The 25,343-nt window shown below is 36.1% G+C and overlaps 2 protein-coding genes across 3 annotated transcripts in view; one reads left to right on the top strand and one right to left on the bottom strand.

Annotated features, from left to right (window-relative positions):
- The window catches only part of LOC121087967 (centromere protein P), a 151,322-nt gene that overhangs the window by 10,759 nt on the left and 115,220 nt on the right, over window positions 1–25,343 (top strand). For both annotated transcript variants that reach the window (XM_040593530.1, XM_040593529.1), the window contains exon 6: window positions 6,655–6,751. In XM_040593530.1, the coding sequence (XP_040449464.1) occupies window positions 6,655–6,751 (97 nt within the window). The remainder of the gene's footprint in view (window positions 1–6,654; window positions 6,752–25,343) is intronic.
- OGN (osteoglycin) lies at window positions 9,377–22,057 on the bottom strand. Its single transcript, XM_040593526.1, has 7 exons — window positions 21,467–22,057; window positions 20,586–20,838; window positions 16,155–16,239; window positions 14,050–14,208; window positions 13,249–13,451; window positions 12,595–12,690; window positions 9,377–12,087 (listed from the first exon to the last, which is right to left on the bottom strand). The coding sequence occupies exons 2-7, from the start codon at window positions 20,751–20,753 to the stop codon at window positions 11,917–11,919; spliced, it is 882 nt and encodes a 293-aa protein (XP_040449460.1). The 5' UTR covers window positions 20,754–20,838; window positions 21,467–22,057; the 3' UTR covers window positions 9,377–11,916.

The following is a 25,343-nucleotide window of genomic DNA, read 5'->3' as shown; positions in this document are numbered from 1 at the left end:
AACTCAGCAGTCTATTTTCAACCAGGTACTGTTACAATATATAATACCTATTTTTAGAAAATGTACTATTCCTTAGATATGTTGTGACAATAAAATAGGTATGCAAATGGAATCCCAATATTTAGTCTTCTGTCTTGGGATTTTACTTGAGTGCCCTCTGCATCAGTTATCACTTATGTTATACTTTATTATTTTTGAGGACTACAATAATCTTAAGAAAAGTATTGTCAGGCTTTTTTTTTTTTTTTTTACTTTGCTTGGTATCTGATCAGTTGTTGGGTCAGTTAACTATTGAATGGATTACTTGGTCAAATAGGAGGTTTTAGACAGTTTGAAAACTGCTCCTATTTTTTACTAACTAGTTAAAATTTACAAGTCAGAGCGAAGGATTTAGAGAAAGTCTGCATTATATTAAACACTGCATAAACGAGGTATCTTGGAAATGAGGGGAAGCATGAATTCTTCCCACAGCTGTTAAGAGTCATTGTTTGGGTTTATATGCTAATACAAGAAGTCTTACATACTGCAGTGGGTTAAAGTAGATTTCCTCCCTTAAAATAACTGAAGAAGTTTATTAAAGGAGCCTTAAATACTTCTACAACAATTAAGTATCTTACAGATTTTTGTGGTTTGTTGTTTTTTTAGAAGAGTGAAAGGGTGTTTGGATGAAGGGCGTGTGATTTTAACCTGATACAGAGTTACTCTCGGCCTGAGTGTGCTTTTTGCTGGTTTTGGATGACTTCTCTGTAGCATGGATGTTGGCTTTGGAGATGAGTGTTTTCTGCTCGTAGTGGATGTTTTTTCTTTTAAAATCTGGCGACACTTTGTAATGTTAAATTCTTTCAAATAATAATTAAAAAAAAGAGGCTTACATTTTAGTGTGCACTTTCTTAGTACTTTGTTATTTTATACCAAGTTTTCTTGGTATTTTAGTGTTTGTTGTAGTTGGCTGCAGCATTAGGAATTAGCTAACTTAAACAATAATTCCTAATTAGCCTATGGGTATTTTAAAAGCTATGAAACTGTTAACTGAAATGGTGCTTTTATGCAGTCTTTCTCCCTTGCCAATACAAAAAAGCATGTATATTACATATATCTGTGCATGCCAACACAGATTTTTCCCCTTTTTACACACTGAATCCAGTTTCCTATTTTAAATTTAGCCAATGCTGTATCTGTACAAGACAAGTATCTACTCAGATATGATTGGTACACTAACTTTTGCATTTGAAACTGGTTCTTTGAACTTGTTAGCCAAAACTATCTCTTTCTGCTTGGCAATCTGGCCTTGAAATTTTTCATCTGCTATATCACTTGAAGGTGAATCTGAGAAGAAAAAAAAAGTAAAAAAACCCGAAAAACATAATGCTAAAACAAGGTCATGTGGTTTGTGATAGTATTTTTGAATTGCATAAAAGTGGATACACATCAAAATTGCCAGTTTTTTTCAAAGGAATTTTAAGTATGTAGTTTTGTAACAAAGTTTTGTGTTGGTCCTCTTACATGTTATGTAGATTTAAAAATCACATTGCAGTATGTGTACAATCATGTTCACCTAGACAGTAAGATGTGGGCAGTCATTACTGTCTTGATTTTTGCTATAGTACGTGTAGATTTTTATATGTACAATTTTGAGTTGTGGTGAAAAAAAGCTTTCCAGAACATGGAGCTAATCAGCTGTTGTAAATCAGTATGGGTCTGCGTCCTTCCAGGGACTCGATTTTGCCTGTGCTGCCAGTGTTTTTTTCATCTTGGCCTGATTTTGTTGGCAGCTGTGACTACTGTGGTAACTTCCTTTAATGACGCTGTTCTTTCCAGGCTAGGATAAAACTTGTTTGGCTTTTCTTTTACATTTTCAATATCTGAATGAACTTGATGTATTTTTTCCAGTTTGGTTTTGTAATGTGTTAGGGGTTGCTGTTCCTGTATATTAAATAGAACTGGATCTGAGGCACAGTTCTCCCTTGAGTGGCTGAAGTGACTTGGTGTAATACCACTGTTGCAACTGTTCTGTTAAATGGCCTTAACTTTCTGTTCTCAACTGTTGTGAAAATCCAAAAAGAATAGCAAATCTCAAACAGAAAGGATGTTAAAAGTCAAATTTATGTGTAGAATTTGGATCTTTTGTACCTTTCTGAAATACTTGACTTACATTTGGGAGTATCTTCCTTGGTCAGGTTTTGCAAACTTGTAAAATCCTGTATTAGTAATTGAAATAATTATTTTTTTTCAAAGCAGTGCTTGCCAGGTATGTTTTGATAATGGCTAATAGTCTGTTTCATTTGACTGTGGCTTCATATCAACAATTATATGAAACTGTTGATCCTTATGAATCATGTTGCTTCAGGTATTCTGACACTTAGCTGTTGTGGAATTTTGCATTCTTTGCATTCTTGCCACATTTCTTCAGTAAAAACTGCACACCCTTTACGAGTGTTTTTCCTCCCTCCTACTGACAACACTGGATGGATGGTTGGCTGTTTGGGAGTTTTGTTCATCTTATATTGTCTCTTTTCCTTTCTCTTTCCTGATCCTTATGTTACAAGAAATGTGAAAAATAAATATTTTTTCTGTTGTGTTTTTCTAAAAAGAAACCCCTCCAAGACAAATCCTTCTTCCCTGTTAAACCAGCTCCCACCTGTTTCTCTAATCTGTCTTTAATACAATTATCCCTTGTAACTGCTGTCTGTTTCCTCTTTTGATTAGAGCGGAGAAGCATTAGGTATGCTCTTAAAGGTTGCTGCCACTGAGTTGCTAACAATAAAGAGGGTACGGTCTGTTCAGTTCCTGATTTCTGCAAACTCTCTACTTCTGTAATGGCACCTATTTTAAGTTACTAGATCTCTTAATTCAAATGGTTCTAATCCTAATTTTTCTAAGGCAGGTTTTTGCCTGTTACTGATTTCCAGTACCTTGATTTCCTTTCTTGGTGTCCTGGTTTCAGCTGGGACAGAGTTAATTTTCTTAGTAGCTGGTGCAATGCTGTATTTTGGATTTGGTGTGAGAATAATGTTGGTAACAGGCTGATGGTTTTGGTTGTTGTTAGGCAATGTTTATACAAAGTCAAGGACTTTTCAGTTTCTTGGGCCCTGCCAGCCAGAGGGCTGGAGGGGCAGGGGAAATTGGGAGGCGACACAGCAGACCTGAACTAGCCGAAGGAATATTCCATACCATTGAACATCATGCTGAGTATATAAGCTGGGAGAAGAAGGAGGAAGGGAGGGACAACCCTTATGTGTGATGGAGCCCAGCTTTCCTGGAGATGGCTGAACACCTGCCTGCCGAGGGGAAGTAGTGAATTAATTCCTTATTCTGCTTTTCTTCTGTGTGTGTGGCTTTTGCTTTAACAATTAAACTGTCTTTATCTCAATCCATGAGTTTTCTCACTTTTACTATTCTCTCCTCCATCCTGCTGTGGGGGGAGTGAGCAAGTGGCTGGGGTTGCCATGACAGTTGGAAACATGAACAGTAGGATTGAGCCCACCATCAGCAACTTTGCCAATGCCACCCAGTTGTGTGGTGGGGTCAATGTGCTGGAGGGAAGGGGTTCCACCTAGAGGGACCTTGAGAGGTGGGCCTGTGTGAATCTCATGAAGTTCAGTCAGGCCAAGTGCAAGTTCCTGCATGTGGGTCAGGGCAATCTCCAAGCACAAATACAGGCTGGTCAGAGAATGGGTTGAGAGCAGCCCCTCAGAGAAAGACTTGGGGGGGTTGATTGACGAGAAGCTCACCCTGGCCTGGCACTGTGCCCCTGCACCCAGAGAGCCAACCCAACCCTGGGCTGCACCAAGAGCGGAGTGGCCAGAGGGTGGGGGAGGGGATCCTCCCCCTCTGCTCTGCTCGCCAGACCCCCTGCAGCGCTGTGCTCGGCGCTGGGGCTCCCAGTGTAAGAAGGACACGGACCTGCTGGAGCAAATCCAGAGGAGGACCACGAAGGTGCTCAGAGGGCTGGGGCAGCTCTGCTGTGCAGACAGGCTGAGGGGGTCGGGGTTGCTCAGCCTGGAGAAGAGAAGGCTCCAGGGAGACCTTGTAGCAGCCTGGCAGTACCTCGGGGGGCTACAGGAAAGCCGGGGGGGGACGTTTTGCAAGGGCGTGTAGCGACAGGATGAGGGGGAATGGCTTTAAACTGAAAGGGGGTAGATTCAGGTTAGACATGAGGAAGACCTTTCCCGTGGGGGTGGGAGGCGCTGGAACACACTGCCCAGGGCAGCTGTGGGTGCCCCGACCCTGGCAGGGCTCAGGGCCAGGCTGGATGGGGCTGGGAGCCACCGGGGCTGGGGGGAGGGGGCCCTGCCTGTGGCGGGGGGGCTGCGACTGGGTGATCTTTAAGGTCCCTTCCAGCCCAACCCGGTCTATGATTCCATTATTCATTCTTCTGTTGTTTCCTGCCTTCCTGGGCTGTCTCAGAGTGAATGTAATGGTGTACTTACACTAAAAATGTTGTGCTTGTATGCATCACAGTTAATATAGAAACTAATACAGTATTGCTAGGAGGACGAAATAGTAAATATATAAAGAAAGTAAGTAATTTAAGTGTCAGTTACTGAAGTAGAAAAGCATATAACTTATTTTTGCTATCAAACAACTTTTGTAAACCAAATTTAATGGTGTAAGGCAAAGTACCAGCTCCAGTGCTTGATGCATTGCAACTTCTGTTGCATGCAAAATCATTACTTCCATGTAGACTGATGAAAAATAGCAGTGATACCTCTCAGTCCAAGTTAGTGCAACATGTTATTCTTCAGTGTCAGTCTGTTGTTTTGCTATCCTGTTCAATAGGACTAATTGTGTCATGAGCAGCTTTTATTTTCAAAACTGTATGTATTTTTCCCCATCTGCAAGAATGGGTAGTTGATCAGTCGTGTAGCTTTCCATGATTCTGTACTTTATGCAGTGTTTGGAACTTCTTTGGAAATTACTCCAGCAGTAATTTAATTTATTTTTTGTTTCTTTGGGACTGGGAACTTCTATTTGTTTCTTTAGATGCCGTAAATATTTAATTTTGAAATTATATTGAAGCTTAAATGATTTAACTTTTGTGTGTATGAAACAAGTACAGGTAGGAAATAAACATCCTTATGTTCAAAGTGCAAAATCTGTATTTCTTCTATGCGTGTGGTTCTGTTTTTAACTTTACTTGAGCAGCGCAGTTCTGGAGTTATAATCTCTTAGGTTTAGCTGGCACCATGTATTGTTGCCGCTGTTAACTATTGTCAGGGGAAATGGAAAAAACTTATTTTACTAAGCATGGAATCATTGTCCATAAACATTTTCACTGATGCTGTTCAATTACTCTGAAACTGACAAAGCTAAAACTATAGGAACTTCTTTTATTTGTCTTATGCTTTGCTTCTTGTATTAAAAATTCTCAAAAATGCCAAAAAAGTAAAATGACTACTGCTGACCTTTCTGTTTTCAGAGTCAATATGGATCAAAAACTAGTATTTGCAATAACATTGCATTTGAGTTATTTCCATGCCAGAATAGCACTGATGTGTTTGTCTTGTGATACAGCTGTAAGCTCTACTGAACCCAAACCCATACTGGCTAAGCGCAAATCAGCAAAGGTGCATCTGCACTGTTAGCAGGACATTAAATTCCAAGACAATTTATTAGTACAAATGTAGGATCATTTGTATGAATGAAGCCATAACATATTCACGTGTAGCTGAACAGTTAAATCATGAGGGAGCCCAAAACTGTAGAAATACTGAGGGGTGTTCTGCAAGAATCGGCTCAACTCTCCAGTCTTACTTATTTCTGCTTGTGATGGGCTTGGCACTAAGATCTCTGCACTCCGCTTCTTAGATACAGATTTATTGGCACCGCTCTCCACTGTCCTGGCCCACTCCATAATTAACAGGAATATCACTAGCTTCCTTAATAGCAGATGGATCAAGTTTTAAATGTATAACAAGTTTTGCTTTAGATTTCATCTATGATCTAACGAACAGGCTGCCTTGCTTACTGAAGTTTCAAGGCTAAATTTGAAACGCTGAATGTGATGCAGGCAGAGGCAGATAACAAAATCATGTAAAGATTTTGTTAACTAGGATAAAATACTCTCAGGAATATTCAAAGCTTAGTGACTCAATTTAGTAAATCTTACCAGTTTTGTAGATTAAAGTTTTACTATGCAACATCTTGGAATTTGTTTAGAAAACAAGAGTATTAGACAAACGGTCATAAAGTCAAACTAAGATTTCTAGAGGTGACTACTTTGTGAAGTTACCACATTTACTTTTAAGGGTAACTTTATTGCTGCTTGTCTCGTGATGCAGCTGTAAGCTCTACTGAACCCAAACCCATACTGACTAAGTGCAAATCAGTAAAGGTGCATCTGCACTGTTATCAGAACATCAGATTCCAAGACAATTTAATTTTCCAAGACAAGGATCATTTGTATAATTAGTTGAAAGTACTGGTTTGTAAATGAATTGGTCAATATTTTTTTTTCTATACATCTATGTTACAATTCATCTATACTACAGGGTTTTTTTCTTCCTGTTTGGGCATGAGGGTGGTGATTTCTGGCTTCAAATTCAAACAACACTGATCACAAATTCTTCAAGGAAAAAGTGCACATTTTAGGCTATAGAATTGTTACATCTGACTAGTGCTGTTTGGGTTAAAAAATACATTTTTCTGTTGTAGAGCTGAAGAATGTGGCAATCTCTTAACATTTTTCAGAAGCTTTTCATCTTATGCTGAGTGGTATGAACATCGTAGATGCACCTTCCGACATTTCAAGGTAGTGTCTGTCAAGCCTTTATGTATCGATACTGTGTTTAGTTCTTTAAATAGTTTGTGAAGACAGAGCAATGGAGGTGGAATTAGCGCTCTTTAGCAGAGTATGGGAATCATAATTTTGTATGTTGTGGAGCAGAGAATATTAGTTAAAGATTTTTGTGCTGTGTTCAAGTGGTAATGCCTTTGTCTTGCTTTTTACTATGCTATTTCTGTGTTACTTGTACATGGGGGCCAATAAGAATATCTGTGCCTTTCTGTGGGGGTATAAGAGTTTTTCATTGGTATTATGTCTAATTCTGGACAAAAAACAGGCAAAAGAAGAAGTTAAAAGAAAATTACATTTGTAGTCTTTGGCATTTAAATGTTAGTTCTGAAGGACTGGATCTGTCTCCAAAAATGTGGTAACATGCGTTTGGATGACAGCACTTTCAGTTCTGTTTCACTTGATTAGGAAATAAACTGTTCTGCACTTTTAGCTAGAACATAGTATTTGAACTTGGTTTTAAATTACTATTATTTGGTTTGTTTGCTTTGTCTTTGTACTGATTTAAAGATAAACAGCTAATCCTTGGAGTAAAAATACTGCAGTCTTATGGACAGAACATCTTATATGAAGCTTAATTTTAGAGGAGGATGTTTAGCTGCTTAATTGTGTGTGAATTTTAGTTCAATTTTATTAAGCTCAAGCATTTACTGTCATTACACTCAGCACTATCGTTACTTTTCAGCTGTAGCATGAAGTGGGTACTGGTTCATTTCCCATTTTTTGAATCTTTTAGGCCTTTCAAATTTCTGTGCTAAATTAATCAATTTCTATTATCAAATTAACCAGATTAAAGAAAAAAATACTAATTTCTCATAATATTAAAAAAAAAAAATCCTATCCTCAGCTGAGTAATAAACTGATGTTGTCTAATCCTACTGGTTGTTGTTTAAGGACTTTTCTTTGATTTCTCCATAGAGAAGGCAGAGCACCAAGTGCTTTATAGCTTTGTGATATTGGGTTTTTTGATTGTTTTTTTCCCAGCTTCACTTGGTGCTTTCTGATCCTTAGATAAGCCTTATGATAGCAGCCACTGTGGTTTCTGGGACAGTGATTCAATGAACTGTTGTAACTATTACCGTTTTAAAATTCAGTACAAAAAAGAAAAAAATAGACAGGAGATAGGTCTGGAGATTAATTTGAAATTGTCTCAAGCAGTTTTAAAAAGTGTTTGTGCAGACATTGAGTGTGAACAATGAAGGGATACATTCATTGCTAGAAGATGTGTGAAGATAAATTAACCGAAGATATATTACAAGTTAGTCAATATTGCACATATTCTTTCTAAAGGTATTTTTTTTTTCATGGACAAAGATGCTATTGAGAAAGGCAAACCAATCTGGGAGAGTATTTATCAAGTATGATTGTCTGGGCTTATGATGAGTTTTTAGGCCGCCTTATTTCTGCTAGCATTCGTAATGATTTCATTTAGAAATGGAATGCTTTCTGAGGTAAGAGTATTAACAGAGGTTCAAAGATAAAATCTAACAGTTCAAATAACCAGATTGCTAACGAGAATGTGTATTTGTAACTTAAGATTCCATAGTAATGTGTGTGAAAGTGACTAGAATAATGCTTTTAACATGTGCAGCAAAACAACTGAAGAGTCTTACTCTGTAAGAGTCTGTAATCTTTGTGTATTTTTTTTCCTACCTGCTTGCTGGACTTGAAGTATGTAGGCAGGGAACTGTGCACAGTATTTGAGAGAAGACTACTTGGGGTGGAGTTTTGGATTTATAGCTTTTCTATTTTGTTATTTAAGAGAAAATTACCCAGGCTGTTAAGCGCTTCTAACAGTTTTCTCACTGTAGTGTGAAAACAGGAAAAGTAGATTATTTTTCTTTTTTGTTAGTTTTGGTACTTGAGAAGAAGAGAACAATGTGGAAATGATTGAGTACTTCAAATAATAATGAACATCTGAGATGAATGACAATTTTGAGTTTTAAGCACGGCTGGACAGCACTGTATTTCTAAAAAGCTGACTGTCAACATATAGCAGTTTTGTAGAGAGAGTTTTTCCAGTTAGCAAGAGCAGTGGTGGATTGGGTAACTCAGATTATGCAAAAAAGCAATTGAAAATATTCATTGAATTGACTGTAAGCAGGCTTTCCTAGAAAGCAGGGGCCGATTTAGGTTGGTGTGAGCAGAGCTATGTTCAGGTGTAAGCATTTTGTGCTCTACATTGTATACTCCCTGATATTGTGGTTTAGCGGTTGTGGTTTTTTACTGAAATGTTAGTATACAACTTGTGGGCTTCACACACTCTCAAGGACTGAGCACACCGTTATTGTCCTCTGCTGCTGCTCCTCCTCCTCTGTTCTACTAAAAAAATCTGCAAAGTGGTACTTTAAATAGATTTTGAAGAGGTGAGTGAAGTGTCTCAAGTCTTTTGTATGACATTACTTGTATGGTGGGTCTTGCTGTATTGCCACAGTAAATATTATGTCTGCAAAATGAATTTACATCTGCAAATAACTTTCTGATCTGGATGCTCTCTTAGTTTGCGATGAGGCTGAACAGCTGAGCCATGTTTGACATTGCTGGAAAGCAGATTGTTGAATCTGGTATTGATAAACACAAAAAAAATTTTCAAGTTTTATTGGAAATACAGAACAGAAATGAGTGACAGGAAAAAAACCAGAATGGTGTACATTCAGCTTGTTATTAGTACTGTTCACACAAACAGAAGGCAAAAAATCCCACATACTGGAGCCCTTCTTAATGTTTTGATGAGTTAACTTGCTGTGAATGGGGAAAGTAAATTAAAACCTATCAGATAATTTATTGCCTTCATGAGGCATTCAGAAGGTACAGTTGTCTACTTCGGTTTGCTCATCAAAATATTAAGAGCATTAATTAGTGTTACTGTTAATACTTTTTCAAAAATATATACAACATTTTAATGTAAAATTAATAATGTAGTAGTGGTTAGGTCTTAGAATGTTTACATGTGTGTATATATGACATAAATGTGCATATATTTGTGTATACACATACAATTGCTTTCATAGGAAGAGTTTTGGTGATATTTACTGATCCTATTAATACTAGAAGGAGCTGTATTTAGTCATAACACTTTGTGATGAGAATAAGATCAGAGACCACTGCTTATGTAACATTACTACACATCTAGCTGTGTTTTCTCCATCTTAGGCATTTATCAAAAGAGGAATGGGAGACTTGGTGATTTTTATATTTTCCTGGTATAAATTTGGCTTGAAGTGGGAATGTACTTCTAAATGCTTTGGGCTTTTTTTTTTTACCATTTGGTAAAAATCTGGAAACATCACAATTTTATGACTGACATGGGAAAATAAAAACCAAGAATTATTCTCACTGTCAGACTTGGTTCTGTTCTCAGTTGTATGAAAAAAATGGAATTTCTTACTTTTTATAGCAAATAACTTAAAATACCAGGTATTGCTATGTCTGTCTTGGGTAATGGAGTCAGGACAAAAATATTTTTGTCCTGCATTTTATAATTGCATGTTCTTTCCAGACAGATGAGCCCACAGTTGATGCTTGACAGTTACTTAAAAAGTGACTGAAACTCACTTAGGTCTCAACACACTGTGGCAGAGCATCAGTATGTTCAGAATGAAGTGTGCCCTTAATTCCCCATAGCACAAGCACTAACAAATCAAGGCTTAGCTAAATAAGATAAAACTAATACAAAATATCTTGTAAAATCAGTATTCTAGATGTAGTGATACATTATCATGCATTTGATGCTTAATTATTTCTACAAATTAGGAACCTATACTAGTTTCAAAATTAGTACAAAGTTGACCTGGTAGTAGTAACTAGCACACCTTTGGCATTCATTTATCTGAAGAGTTTACACCTGTGGTAGGTATTTGAGGGGAGAAACTGAAACTGAATGTCAGAAATGTGTAGGTAGGTAACTAAAAACATCATGCCTTGTATTAGTTATGTGTAGTTTTAGGTGAACTGACTGTTGAGGCCTGCACACATTGATTTGTGGTTTTAATATGCTGCGTGGTTTAAGGCAGTTGAGTGAAATGATGCTTGAAGTTAATGCTATTTTTAGGTTAATAATAGAATTAACTTTTTAATTTAAAGATCTGATTTGATTTTTCCCTAATGAGCGGAAGTGTTGTTGTACAAGGGTAATTCTGTTTCTTTGCACTGATACCGAGCTGAAATCTTAATTATTTATGGGTAAAAACATTAATTCAACTTTGCTGTTAATTTTCATATTTCGTTGTCAAGAAAAAGCACGGGAATGAAGCTTGATCTACATCATCTGTTAATAGTGAAGATACTTGGAGTCATACTATGCTGTACTTTCACCATTGTATTAAAAATCGGAAGCTGGTCTTGCAAAAATGACTGTTTTGAGTACAGCTGAGCAAAAATTATATATTTCAAATAAAAATACCTTTGTGTAATAATAAAATGCATCTGTAATATATATATACACACACACTCTTAAATTATTTTGAAAGCTAGAAGGATATTTAACACTTTAGAAAAGTTCCACTTGCTATGTTACTTGGTACACTAAGCCTAAATAGGAATTACTCTCATTTTCCACAGACCAAGTTTTTAAGGAAGCTTTAATGAAGTTAAGCTTTGAGAAGTTCTGTTTCTAAACATAACTTTCTTTTGTGTGCAACTTCATCCAATATAATTTTGAAGGTCAGATGAAGAAGTTTGTTTTCAGATTAAAAAAGTGAAATTGGAATTAAGATTTATTTTTCCTCTGTAGCTTGCTCAATGTTTCATGCTAATCTGAAAGTAGAATGTAGTGATTGTTCTGAGTACTGGTAAAAAATACGAACAAGCAGTTACTTGTGTGATTATACCTGTGCATAAAGAATATGTGGTGAAACAGTTGAGAGGATATGTGTGTGCATATATATATTTTTACACTTTCATTAACAGAAAAGATTCTGAAAGCATGGGTGACATTGTAACTACTAAAGAAAGTGAACGTTTTGAAGTAGTTATTTTGGAGGAGAATTTCAACACAGAAAAGATTCTGGGTATACAGGGAAATGGCATTAGTAAGGGAGAGGATATAAATGTGTAAACAGGAAAAAGAATGATCTTTTGTTACCATGTTTAAGTTCTGGCATGTATAATTACATAAGTAGTAGCTAGTAGTATGTTCCTACAGGCAGTGTTCTCAAGCAGGAAAAAGCATTCACATGCTTTGCCAAGAGGATCGGATTGCCTTCCATCCTTATCTCATCCATACTTGTGCGGATGTAACGTGTGTTATTAGATTTGCAGAATGTGTCATCAGTGATTGTAGTAATATTGTTGTACTGCAAAACAAAACAATTTTTTATAAATAACCACACACACACATCTATATACACCCCCATAAATCTTGAAGAATTTTCAAATTTTAATTGTGTTCCTCTTACCCTCCCATTTTATTGCCATTGGAATATATCTGTGTATACTTTAGATACGTAAGAATCAAGTCTTTTCAAACCAATCAATGAGCTGATAAGCAATTTGAGGTTGTTGTTGTTTGAAATGTATTGTAGATAAAAGATTATAGATAAAAAATTATTTTACCATTCTTTATCCTTGGTGTAAAGAAACTGATGAGAAATTCTTGCATGGTAATTACCTAACAAACAACTTCTGAACTTCTGTATGGTTGTGGCCATACAGATTAGAAGTAAGTTGTTGTATTTGGAGGAGCATTAGACAACTGTAGCACAACTGCAGTGTGAACTGTTTCAAAAGTCTGAATTTGGTTTGAAGTATGTAACTAATGAGGCTTTTTGTAATAGCATGTTAAGGGAATACTTCAAAAATACCTGAAGGTGAAGAATACGCAGACTTTCTGGTAAGTTAAGGGGAACAGATTCCAGTGCGTTATGTCCTAAGTAGAGATAGGCCAAATTTGTCAGCCTCTAATAGAAAGAAAAAGAGATTATTAATGCTAATATTACTTGAGGTTAAATAACTTGTGCCTGTTACAAAACATCGGTACTTTCTCTAATCACATGGAAAGCCTGTAAAGTGATCTAAAATGAAACATTCTTTTGCTATGAATTTTGATTTCTATTGTATCAAGAAACCCATAGAACAAGCTTTCTATGTTTTGGGAATGTCAGTGTCAGCTTATCGGTTATAAAACTTGAGACCACTATAAAGCTATATACTTGGGTTTTAGTGTTTATGTGGTCCTCAGAACTGTATTTGAGCCATCAGTTTTTAAACTGAGTTTTTCTTTGTGTAAGAGAGAAAGGAAATAGGTAAGGTATTTGTATATGAACGACATGAGAGAGTGAGTGTGCAAAGTAGTTACTCGAAAGTGCTTTAAAAACAAGATAAAAACTGGAAAGCTTCTTCATTGTAGTTTGTTTCTTATTTACAAAAATACAGAAAAATTCATTTGGTAGTATACTAGATAGTCTGGTTACTAAATTTATTTACTTTGGTTACCTAAATTATTGTATTTAACTTACCTTGAAAGCATTTGCTTTGATTCCTCTGCTCTTGATTCTGTTTTGGTTTGCATTAAATGTTGTTAGTTTGGGAGGTAGAACAGGAAGTTTTAGAAGTCGATTTTCAGCAAGAGACAATTCTTCCAATAACAGAAGCTTTGAAAAGGCGCCATCTTCTATTTCTTCTATCCTGTTTCCACTGAAATCAATTCGTCTCAAGGTAGCTTTACACAAAAGAAATGAAAATTTGAATATTGAATGTATAATTACATGGCAGGTGAAATGTGTGTGGTTGTGTATGTTAGATGTTACGCTGTTGACTGCACCATCCAATTTGAGATCTACAAATGTAAATGGTATTAAAACATGACTAATAATCCACATCTGCATTTCCTCATGGTCTTAAATTAGAAAAATACTCTGGACCCTTCCTTTTTTCTTAAAGACAGCATGATTCCAGATATTCATAGAGTTTGTCGTCTTGTAGGGTGAGATAGCTGGGAGAGATGTCTGTGGAGCATTTGAAGGAAAAATAATACTTGGTCATTGAAGACTGGCTGGGATGCAGAGTCAAATTTTATTTTTAGCAATCTGCTCTTTCTCCGATTGTGTGGGAATATTAAGATGTATGCATGGGCCAAAATGGGTTTCCGTATTGCCTTCACGTTTCCTGTACTAATGTAAGCTTTAAGTGATACACATATTGAAATCTGGCAAAGTATAAAATATTTCTCATTTTGGTAATCTCTGCATACTACTAAGGGACAACAACTTCAAATGTAATATCAAGTAACCAGAAATTTAAATTTGAACATTACTTACTAATATCAGCAAAATCTGAGACTGCTATCCTTTTTATTTTGTTAAATCGTGCATAAAGATACGCTGTTTCCTTTGGCAGTGGGGGTACAGCTTCGATGTCTATTTCCTCGCAGTACACTGATCCGCTTAAACACACACAGAGCAGACAAGTAGGTAAATCTGAAAGCAAATTATTTTGAGTAGACAGTTAAAAGTTATTCAACTAACTTAAGCTTTGAATATTCAAAATAGAATTTTCTCTAGTATCTTTTAAGATTTCCCATCAGATTTTCTTAAAAAATTCTATTCACTTTAAGTTCTGAAAAAATGTAATATTCTGAAGTTTTTTGAGTTTTGTATTCATTTTATCGTGCCTAATTTCCCTATGTATTGCTCTGTTCTTATCTGAGCAGGTCTTGAAAATGATCTGAATACACTTTCATTGTTTAGTTGGCTTAGAGTATTGTGACTATGACAACTACAACTCTGTGACCATGTTAAATGTCATCTTATGAGCCATTCTTTTGAAATGCAAAATCCATGCAGGAGAAACATCTGGCAGTGCACACGTTTGATACTGTAATTGCATTGGAGCATTTCTGGCAGGGTTGCATATCATCTGTGTTACTCCTAGCTGCTATTTTGTCTAATCTAATAAAGAAATTTTTTTATAAAAACTCCATCAATTACAATTATATAATTACTTTAGGCAATCTGTTCCAGTTTTTTACTGAGGGTTTTTTTCTCTCTCATTTTAAATAGTGAAAGAAACTCTGTATCTTCTTTTAATGTAGCTTAAGCCCCTCATGGCTTGTCCTGTTACTCATAGACATTAGTAAAGTATTAGTCATTTCCGCTTTGCTTTAATCTTGTGTGACAGAAACACTGAAATACATATAATGAACGTGGCTTTGAATCAAGTTTAGTCACTGCTGCTATCTGATCTGCTGTGTTTTCTGTGTTGTGAGATTTTTGGGTGGCTTCCAGACTGGTCTGTCTGTAGTGTGGAGGGTGTTGTCATACTGTTAGGTGGGCTGTTACCACTACGAAGCAAAACAGGATCTTCTGCAGCCAGGGAAGAGTTACAGAAGCAGCCAGTCAATACTGGGAAGCTGACCCAGCATGTGTAGTAATTTTTTTTTTTTCTTACAGAAGTACTGCAGAGATGGGAATTGAGCGTTTGAGCTTTAGCTTTGTGAGTATAACCATTTGTTAGACTTCAGAGTTCTGCCACATTTGCCTTTTTTGATTTAGTGTCTTGTTTGTCATATGCTAGAGGGTAGGAAATGGAAAATTACTGTGAAAACTATGTTGTCACTATTTAAAAGGCAACATTTTTTATGCTTGTCTGCGACTAAAAGCTCTGGTGTTCTTACAGATTTGTTCCGCTTTTGATGAGGGCTTGTTGACAAATCCGATTTGGCAAAAACTAACCTTGATTCAAACTTTGGTAGAGATTGACACTCCAGTGGTCCTGCTGAATCATCAGTTATCTCTGGAACTTTGTCACAGACACACTCAGAATGTGTGTGTCTTTTTTTCAGTGCCCTGTTTGGCAGACAAAAACTTTGTTCCCATCATGTTTAGAAATCATTGTGGCTTGTTAGGAGAAACCTGTATGACGTACCTCAGATCCTGTAGGAAACCTGAGCTAGTGAGGAATGTTCCTGATGTATTTTAACTATTGACCTCCATGATCATCGGATGTAAACTGTGAGAATAGCCAGTTATTCGAAGAAATCAATTTAGATAATTTAAGCACACCATATTTCATCATGACTTGGTTAAAATGTAGACCTTCTTGGGGTGTGTGTTTTATTTTTCTTGGTTGTCTTGTCTGACATTTTTAACTTGGGTACATCTCTACAGCAGATATGACTGGGTAAGTCTGTAGTGATTCTGATAAGCTGTGCTCTGTGTATTTGGATTCTGCCTGATGTTGCTTTAAATTTTTTCAGCCTGCTCCATCAGAAGTTAGAAGACTTTCCACAGGAGATATGAAAGATATTAATAAGTGAAAAGATTAATTCTATATCCCTTGTCATCCTTTGTATCTTAAATTTTCATATTAAAATAAGTTCTTTTGGAGAGTTTAAATGTTACAGTGTTCATATCAATTAACTTACTTGTATCCTTTGTTGGTGGTACATTGCGTTCGCTGTCATCCCCTTGCAGGCTTAGGGCAGTGTCAAGAGAAACATTTGTTCCATCCTTTGTGTGAGAGCAAATTTTATTTTAAAAAACAAACAGCAAACAAAAAACCACAGGGTATTGCAAGGATCTGAAATAGCATGTCTCTTAAAAATGATCTTTCTATGACATTTAATTTTTAAAATACTTTTAGATGTGGGATAAGTAATTTGACATATTATCCCTTTTGTACATAAGCTATTACCTTAAAGGCAAAAAGGGAAGGTGGTGCTGCTAGTGTTCTTTAGAAAAGTAAAGTTCTTTATGAGAGAGCAGCAGACATAAAAATAGAAAATATAGAATATGTGGTGGGGAACGAGTATGGGAGTGATGGGTGTCTACAAAAACCTGGAGTTCTGAAGACAGAAGATTTTGCGCATCATGCAAAATTTGATAGTGTTCTTGTGGATATAGGTTGTATTTGTTTGTTTTACTGAAATAAGCTCTTTAAAATAACATTTCCTTGCATTTAAAGTTGAGATAGACATTACATCTTTTCAGTTGCAGGACAACTTAGTTTGTAAACATATTCCTTTCAGGTATTGGATGAAATTTAGCAATTAATTTCCATTATTTAAGTATATTAAGTATTTAAGTCTGGTTTAGGAGGTGGGCTGCTAACAGGAAGGACCTTTTGTGATGTAGGAAGTTGTAGTCAGGTTTTCATTGAATACTGTTGGAATTTCAGATAATTACACACTATTTCTAGCATTATACATCCAGTGAGTTATACTGTGATCTGCACGCCTTCAAGTTAAGGAGGGGGGTTAGGCTGACTGTGGCAGTTGTTCTTGGCTAGCATAATTCATTGTCTTTTTTGATGGGGAATATCTGTAGGATAGAGTGAGACCATATGTTTTTTGGTCTGTGTGGCTATTGAAAACACACAGAGAAAAGTACAGTGTCGGGTGTGGAAAATGCTTTTTCTTTAAATGTGCCTAAGGATCAGGCCTTGGCAGGAGTTCAGTCCTCTATTGAAGAGAGCTTCTTATACACTGTGAGTGCTCACAAGAGAAATGGTGGTTTTTTTAATTATTTTTTTTTAATTCCCCTTCAGACATGTATCACACAGATAGGTCATCTACAAGAGCAATGTGAATATAACACTATTGATACTGACTTTGTTTTATTTAATATTTAGTTGCTTATACTTTTCTGGGGGAATTTTTGTATTCTGCAAAATAAACCCCTCAAATTTTACCAAGCTGAGAAACAAATATCTTGGCCAGCCTCTGTCATTTTGACCCCTTTTTAGCCTGTGGATCATCCATTCCTTGGCTTTTCCCTGCATCTGTCTGTCTAGACTATGGCTCTTTTTTCTGTCTCATTTGGGATAGGTTGGTTTGCTTTAGTAAGACTTTCACAGCCAAGTTAGAACGCTGGCAATGGTTTAGCAGTTGTAGCATGAAACTTCTGTGTAGGGTAAGGACTTTTTGCAGTGTTGGGTGGAGGGAAGCTGTGGGGGTGGTGAGCTAGACTAAAACAAGCAGCAAATCTTACAGAAGGTTTCTGCAAAAAATATTTAGCTTGCATAGATAATACTGATTAGGCACGTGAAGACATGGTTCTTGACTAAGGTATCCATGCCAGTAGAGACTTCTGTGTACATAGACTTAGAACAACTGCACTTTTGTTGTTGTAGCTTGTTTGGCTCATAAGGGAGATGTTTAATTTGCTTGTATGAAAAACATGTTCACTGACATAGAAACCTACACCTGGTACAGATATGCTAGTACAGTAGCCCACTTGGGTGTGATCTATGGAAGGGTATGCATGTGAGTTCCTTGCAGAATACAATGTACAACTAATTTCTGGAAGAAGGAAATGTCAGCAAAACATAAACCTGATTATTTGCAGAATACTCATGAATCCACAAAATTAAACACAGACACCCCCCACACACCCCTGCAAAAAAAAAGTATGAATGACCAGTGTATAGGAAGTATTTCCTGGTCAGCTATAAAAATTCCTAGCCATGGAATATCAGTGCAGAAGATTGATTGGATTATAACCACAGAAAGTTCATTACTTGCACATGTAGATAATACACTGAAGGAATATTAGCCTACTTACTTAAATTCCACCTGCCTGTTGCACTTTGCTCCACGAACATGAATTACCCATACAAAACCACATTAACGTTACACATCCGAATACTTTAACAGTCTTAAAACTTCTGCAAAACAATTGGCTTATCTTTATAACACACAAAGGTCTATAAAGTTGATAGTTCATATTCAAAGGAATTAATCCAGGTGTGAGAGGGTGTCTAATTGGATGGTTCTACTCTGTTGAGAAAATTAAGATTTCATGGTTTTAATCTTCTAATATTCAAGACAGGTGGCTGTGGTTTCAAATAAGAATCATTATAATAAATTTTGCTTGGCTGACCTTTTCCTTAGTGGTAGACTAAAATTCACTTCATTTTTTTTTGATTGCTAACAAAACCAGATTTCTTCTGATGTTTTATTTAAAAATCTTTTTTTCTGACTGTTCAGGCATACAGTGAGGAGTTAAATCTATCATGCAATGTTGATTTCTGACTGGGCATGTTTGAGGAAATTGTTGACGTGTAATTACAGTTAACACTTAAAATATTATGGGAGCTAGAATTTGTGCAATAAATGAATGGATTTGTTTGTGTGTCCCATGATTTAACTGGGAACGCTGGATATATTTGTTGCACATAAGGAACTGATTTATACTTTTGCAATGAAAACATGTAATTGGAGAACTGACCTGATGGAAATAATGACCAACTGCATTCCTGGAATTATCCTAAGCAGAACTGTTGGCCTTCAGAAGACCTCTAGTTTATACCACTGACAGTAGGGACTTTGATTAGTCTCTGGCACATCTATTGGCACCATTTCCTTGTAGGTATGCTCCTTGTTGTTATCTTTACTGAAACAGTAATGTATTCTTATTAGAACAATTTTAGTAATGAGTGTCATCTGATGCTATGCCTAGTTTTAACTTTAACTAGTTAAAGTTAACATTTTTAGTATTTTTTTTTAAACTTAGTTGTGAATGGATAGCCACCATTAGTTAAGAGTCCTTTAAATTATTTATTTTTCATAGGTTTATGAAAACATGTTACGTCATCAGTGGCAGATGTCAGATTTTAAAATACCTTAGTCTTTTTTCATCTATTTGTATTACTATATATTAATATAAATATGTAGCTGCTGGTTTTAGTCTTACAGTGAAAAGCTATAATTTAATTGGAATTAGAAAAATATTAAGGTGTACAGAAGTGATTTTTCTATATGCAGCTGCAATATTTTTATAGTAAGTATTATTATACTTATTATATAATAAGTATTTTTACTTATACAAATTGTCTTTTGCTGTTGTCTTTTTTTCTTGTTTAGCAGACTAAGTTATTGTAACGTGCACAGTGAATATTAATGAAAACTTCCTTTAATTTATTAATACTTGGTTGTTACCACTTTGGTTAATTTGGTATTTTCCTTGGCAACTAGACTTGGGGCAATCTTTGTTAGTTTTTCTTCCTAATCAATGTTGTATCTTGTGCTCTTGATGTGTATCTCTTAGGTCCTGTGAGAGGCAGTCTGAACAGAGGTATGAGGTTTTTAACTGTCTCGGTCTGCTGAGGCTGCTGCACTTCATTTAACTCTCTGCTGGTTTTGTGTGTTCTGCTGAAGGGATCAGGCATTTATGTGGAGCAGGCAGCAGTGGAGTTCAGCATTGACCGTTTGGGGGTGCTGTGAGTGCCATGAGGTATAAACTTTATTGCTGCTTTTAAGGCTTTCAAAGTGTTAATAATGCAGGTGACCACTGCAGGACTGGATGTTCCATAGTAGTTCATGACTGCTAAACTTGAGTTGCAAAAACCCCAAACACCCACCCCTGAAAAACCAAGGCAAAAAACTTGATAGTTTGGTAAGTCAAAAGAGAAACTGGTTTAGGCTGGCAGATTATATCCAATAAAAAGTACCGTTTCCTGTATTACTTTGATACACGAAAAGAATTCCTAAATAAAATCACCATCCTTGTTTTTAATCAAACATACTGTGTTAATATAATGTTACTCAAACTGTTGAGCTAGTGTACTCATATATCCCATTCTTGAAACGCTTACAGCAGTAGGCAGTAACTACAGCAGAGTTAAAAATGATGCTTTAGTCTTGTTTGTGAAAGCCTGTCTTTTGTGGGTTTCTCAAACTGTAGCAAGGGTAGTATTTTTGTGGTTTTAATTTGAGTGGCTTTTCCTATGTCTGAAACCACTGTATGTTTTTCTATTATTATAAGACTTCCATAAAATTTGCATACATGCATGTAACACCTTATTCATATAATGCTTAGCAATTAAAAATATTAAACTGATAATATAAATAAAATACCTTTCTTATATCCTTGGATTGCATTTCATAATCTTGTTGGATCAGGCTTCCCATGGTAACATCTGTATCATACTCATAAAACTGGAGTGATTCTTGCTGTATAGGTGGTGCTGAATTTACCAAAGGTGCAAACACAAACAAAAAAAAAGTAGTCTGCAAAGCTTTCATTCTTGCACGGAACAATGTATCTGGCTTTCACTGAGCTGGTGAAGATCTGCTCGTGCGTTGACTATGGAGAATGCTTTCTTTGTGACTGGGAATGAAAATGCAATCTGTCAAAACAATATTTAAAGCCTAGAGGACTAGTTGGCAGGGGTTTCTAACGCATAAGGAACATGGAACAACTTTTAACTCTTGATATCCTTTAATTAGACTCTACCATTATAAAAACTGTTCTTAACTTGAAAAGAAACTGGGAAATAATAAACAACATTTTCCGACTAATAAGGAAAAGATTATCTTAATTGCATTGCTTGTTTCCCAGTGTGTTGTTTTTCTTAATAGGAGGATTTTGTAAAGCATTTTATGAAATATTTTTCATGTGTGTAGCTGAACTAATTAAAATGAGAGAGGTTCAGATACATTTTTCTTGGCTGTCAAAATAATGATTGTCAAGCCTAAATGCTCTATAATAATAATCTTTCATTATCTTTACATTTGCAAATAAACAAGAGAAGATAACACCCCCTGAATATTTTACAGGTTGTACACTTTTCAGGCAGGGAGAGGAGGCTGTAAATATAATCTCTAAAAGATTTTAAGTACATATGCAATACTACTTAAAATAAATCTTTATGCAGCATTTTTTCCACTGTTTACTGTAATCAAGTGTTTTATTTAAGCTTTAGGTTAATATACTTTTAGGAAAAAAGTCCACCTACCGTTTTAGCAGATTCAAAGTTCTTCTGTGGCTGTCATAAAACCAGATATCCTGGTCTACAGGTTAACCTGAAGTGGGTTGATAAAAGAGTAAAGTTATGAAATTGTTGAAGTGAATACTCTCTCTAAGTTTGACAGTCTTAAATGTGCTTTCCATGGGGTAAAAATTCTTTGCCAGCATTCTTTCCCGAGGGTAAGAGGTAATATCCTGGAGCAGGGGGGTTGTACTTTGCATAATGTTTGTAAATGTTAAGTGTGTCTAGCTCATCCTACTTTTGATATTACTTGTTAAAATGGTAGCTGCCTGCTTTGCGGTGATTTATTCTTTATAATTGCTCAGGCTTTTCCTGTAAATTGAATATTAATTGTGCAAGCTAGAGATCTGTTACAAGGCATGTGTTATCCATTTTGCTTAATGGTTTAGCTAAGAGACAAAGCAGCTGCTTTCTGAGGCAGAGGTAGAGCCAAAATGTACGTATACTGTATTAGTCACATTTTATGAATAATAAAACGTTTCATTACAAGTTGTATACGTTAAGTTTCACTTAAGTATGAAATGGAAACTTTTCAGTCTGTAGAGTTCTGGAAACAAAAAATACTTTAGTATTGTGTGTGGTGCTGAGATTTTTGAGACAATTCATGCCTAAACGCTTCATTGAATGACTTGTTAGAGAATTTATTGAAAAATTTGTTTCACAATAAATACTTGTTATGAGTAAAGTTCTGTGTCAGTTCTATAGATAACTTAATTCTACACCTGGACAGTGTTTACTTCCATTTGAACTACAAGCAGCAGTTTTGTGGATTTCTAATGCATTTCTTCCTCCCCCATCCTTTTCCTTATTATGTATTTTTGGCAGTCACTACAAATGGGAGCCAGATGACCAACTTGAAAGTTTACAAAGTAGCTTTTTTGTGTCTTTAAAAAGAATGTAGCAATTAAATCTATTGGGAATATATTCAGATTCACATTTCCCTTTCATTTTCATTCTGGTTTTTTTTCTAGGTAGCACTGTCTGCTAGAGTAATGTTGGGGATAAACAGTGGGACCTATTTGGTTAAGTTTTCTTGTAAGTGCTGCTTTGTGTAGAAACCAGATGTCTGTAGTAAATCTGCAAATTGGAGAGTGGCTACAAGCACCCTTTGCTCTCTAAACTTTTTTCCAGTTAATAATCAGTTACCACTTTCTGAACTCATTAGGATTTTATAAAAATGCTTTTAGTTTAGCTCATATGCAAATTAAATGGTGTCATAATTTGGACTTGGAGCTTGCTCTAGGATAATGATTTTGCTGAAGGTAACTGAAATGTAAAGGGAATAGGCTCAGTAAACAGTGGAAACTGGACTTAGTCACATTGGTTGCTATTCTGCTGGAACAATAAGAACAACAAAAGTTTGGAAGTAGCTAGGTTGTTAATGGTGTTTTCTGTTGCAGTATGCAGGAACTGTCAGCCAGAAGTCCTGTGTGTGATAGGGTGCATTTGCTGAGGAAGGGACAAAAGAAGTTGTGGTGTCAATACCACCCCTCATAGTTTCATGTGTGTTTCGGAAGTAATGACAGTGGATCTGCTTTGTACTTGCCTCTTTGCAGCTGCCACCCTCCTGCTAAACATCCAGGTTAAGATTTCATCGGGCTCTGAGGCATCCAAGTTTTTCCAATGCTTGAATGTAATCAAAGGATAGATGTTCTAAGGGAAAAGTATGAAGTATCGAAGCTGAAAGCATGGTATAAAATACTTAGTGTTTGTTATTTTAGGAGGATTTATTTTGTAAGTACAGAAATCCTAGATTTCACAGTTATGTATGTGGAAGTATCTTGGGAATAGCTTAGTTTTTTCCTTATAAATGAGGAATTTTTTCCTTTTTGAAAATACGGGAAAATCACTAGATAAAGCCATGAAAATTTAGGAAGTCTTAATGCAAACAAGATGTTACTTGCTTTGATCTGCAAGAGTAGAAGAGGCTCTGTAATGTTAGATGACTTTAATAACAGCTTCTGCAGAAAACATTGTCAAAAGTCTGTGTTCATCGGGGTCACAAGATTTCAGTGGTATGCTTACCACAAAAACATCATATAATGTGTGTACTCGCTGTTGTTATCCAAGCAGTTATAAGAAACTCATGAGCACTTACTTACTTAACATATCTTCAAATGTATTTGTAATTACTTCGGCATGATGTCATCAAGATTTACCTTACAGTGTAGTTTTACTGTCACTTGAAGCTGTTAGTGCCAAATGAAGTAGTACTCCTGTCCTGTATTTCATCTGCTTGTCATCCCTTGTGCCAGGAAGAAGAAAAGTATCACCAAATAATTTCAGATAAAAATTGTTCTTATCTGAACATGGATCAGATGCTCATATCAGCACAAGGAAGGGGGATGGTACGAGAGGCTGCAAACAAGGAAGGGATAGTATTGCTTCTTTCAGCCACAGTGCTGCTTTATTCTTGTTCAAAAAGACTTGAAATAATACCTATCCAAATCATCTGAGAGGTAAAGTGTGGTTTGCATGCATCGGTGGTAGGGATGCTAACAGGAAATACTCACCCTGGCAAGCAGGGAATGCTTTCTAGGCATTGTTAGTGTTTAGAAGTTTGATACATAAGTATCTGTTGCTTGGACTCTAGTTACAAGGAGCTGCTTACTTGGAAGGTGGTTTCTTTTCTGAAGACCTAGACAAGCTCTGTTATTAACTAATTGAGCTCCAGTTTTTGAAGAGGGCCTTGGTAATGTGTTTGTGGTATGCTTTCTGCTTTGTCAGATGTGCCTTTTCTTTTTTTTTACCCATGATACCTCATTTTCACTGATATTCCCCCACCAAATGCTTTCACCTGAAATGTTAGGCATTTAAAATGGTTAATTTATTAATGTGTTGAAAGGGAAATCTGGCTTAATTTTGAATGGTAGCAATTTCCCTCAGTTTTGTAAAGTTATGAAATGTAGCTGAAAGTGTGAATGAAGTATAAGAATTTTACTTCTAGTAGAAGGAATCCAAACCAGTCTAACAAGGCACACTTACTCTTTGGATTCTTTCAGAAAAACTTAACTTTGGGGGAAAAGGATTGCATACAGAGTAGCTGTAAAATTTCTTCCCCAATGTTGCCTTCTATCAGGTTAGGCGGTGAAGAATAAAAGGCTTTTAGGAGAGAAGCTGGATGGGTATGGATGGCAGAGATAGGGGAAGTGTGGGAGAGCAAGATCAAAATTAAGGTAACTATCCAAACCATATGTGTTGCTGACTAAATCTCTAGCATCTGGGAAGGAATTTAGTATTTAATACTGTTTATATGTCAAGAGCAGATTAAGCAAAAAGTCAAGCTGGAAATATCCTAGGGGAACTGAGGAAAGATTTTGTTCTGCAGGCAGACGAGTAGGTTCTGTGAGTTATTTGAACTGGCTGATGTCCAGCTCCATCTATTTATCTTGTACTTGATATGGCCTCATATTTGCTGTCCTGCTCAGAGTTTAGTATGTCTAGTTTGTTTCTGTTCTCACCTTTTTACTAATGCTTCAAAATGCAGATCAAAAAAGAAACCAAAATTATCCTTAAGAACTAATTATGCTAAAGAACTATAATAAGAACAGTTGTACACTGCAAAAGCTGCCATGAGCAGTTCTTATCCATTGTTTGTTGTCAGAGAAAATGACACCAATTTAAATGGCAGGGCAATTCTCTTTATTTTCTGTGGGTTTCGGTGAAACCAGTTCTTATAGTTGCTAGCATGTTAATTACCTTCTTACTGTGTCAGTGTTTAAGACTTTTTACTTAATGCTTAGTATCTTAGTACAAAAATGAGAGTGGTTTTCTGTACTTTTAGTATTGCTTTTGAAATGCTTTAATGTGTTTTTACAATGGAACTTGGGGCTGGTTGCTGATA

This window comes from Falco naumanni, chromosome 4 (assembly GCF_017639655.2).
Source record: "Falco naumanni isolate bFalNau1 chromosome 4, bFalNau1.pat, whole genome shotgun sequence".
NCBI lineage: Eukaryota > Metazoa > Chordata > Aves > Falconiformes > Falconidae > Falco > Falco naumanni.
This window is presented reverse-complemented; position numbering and strand designations above follow the sequence as displayed.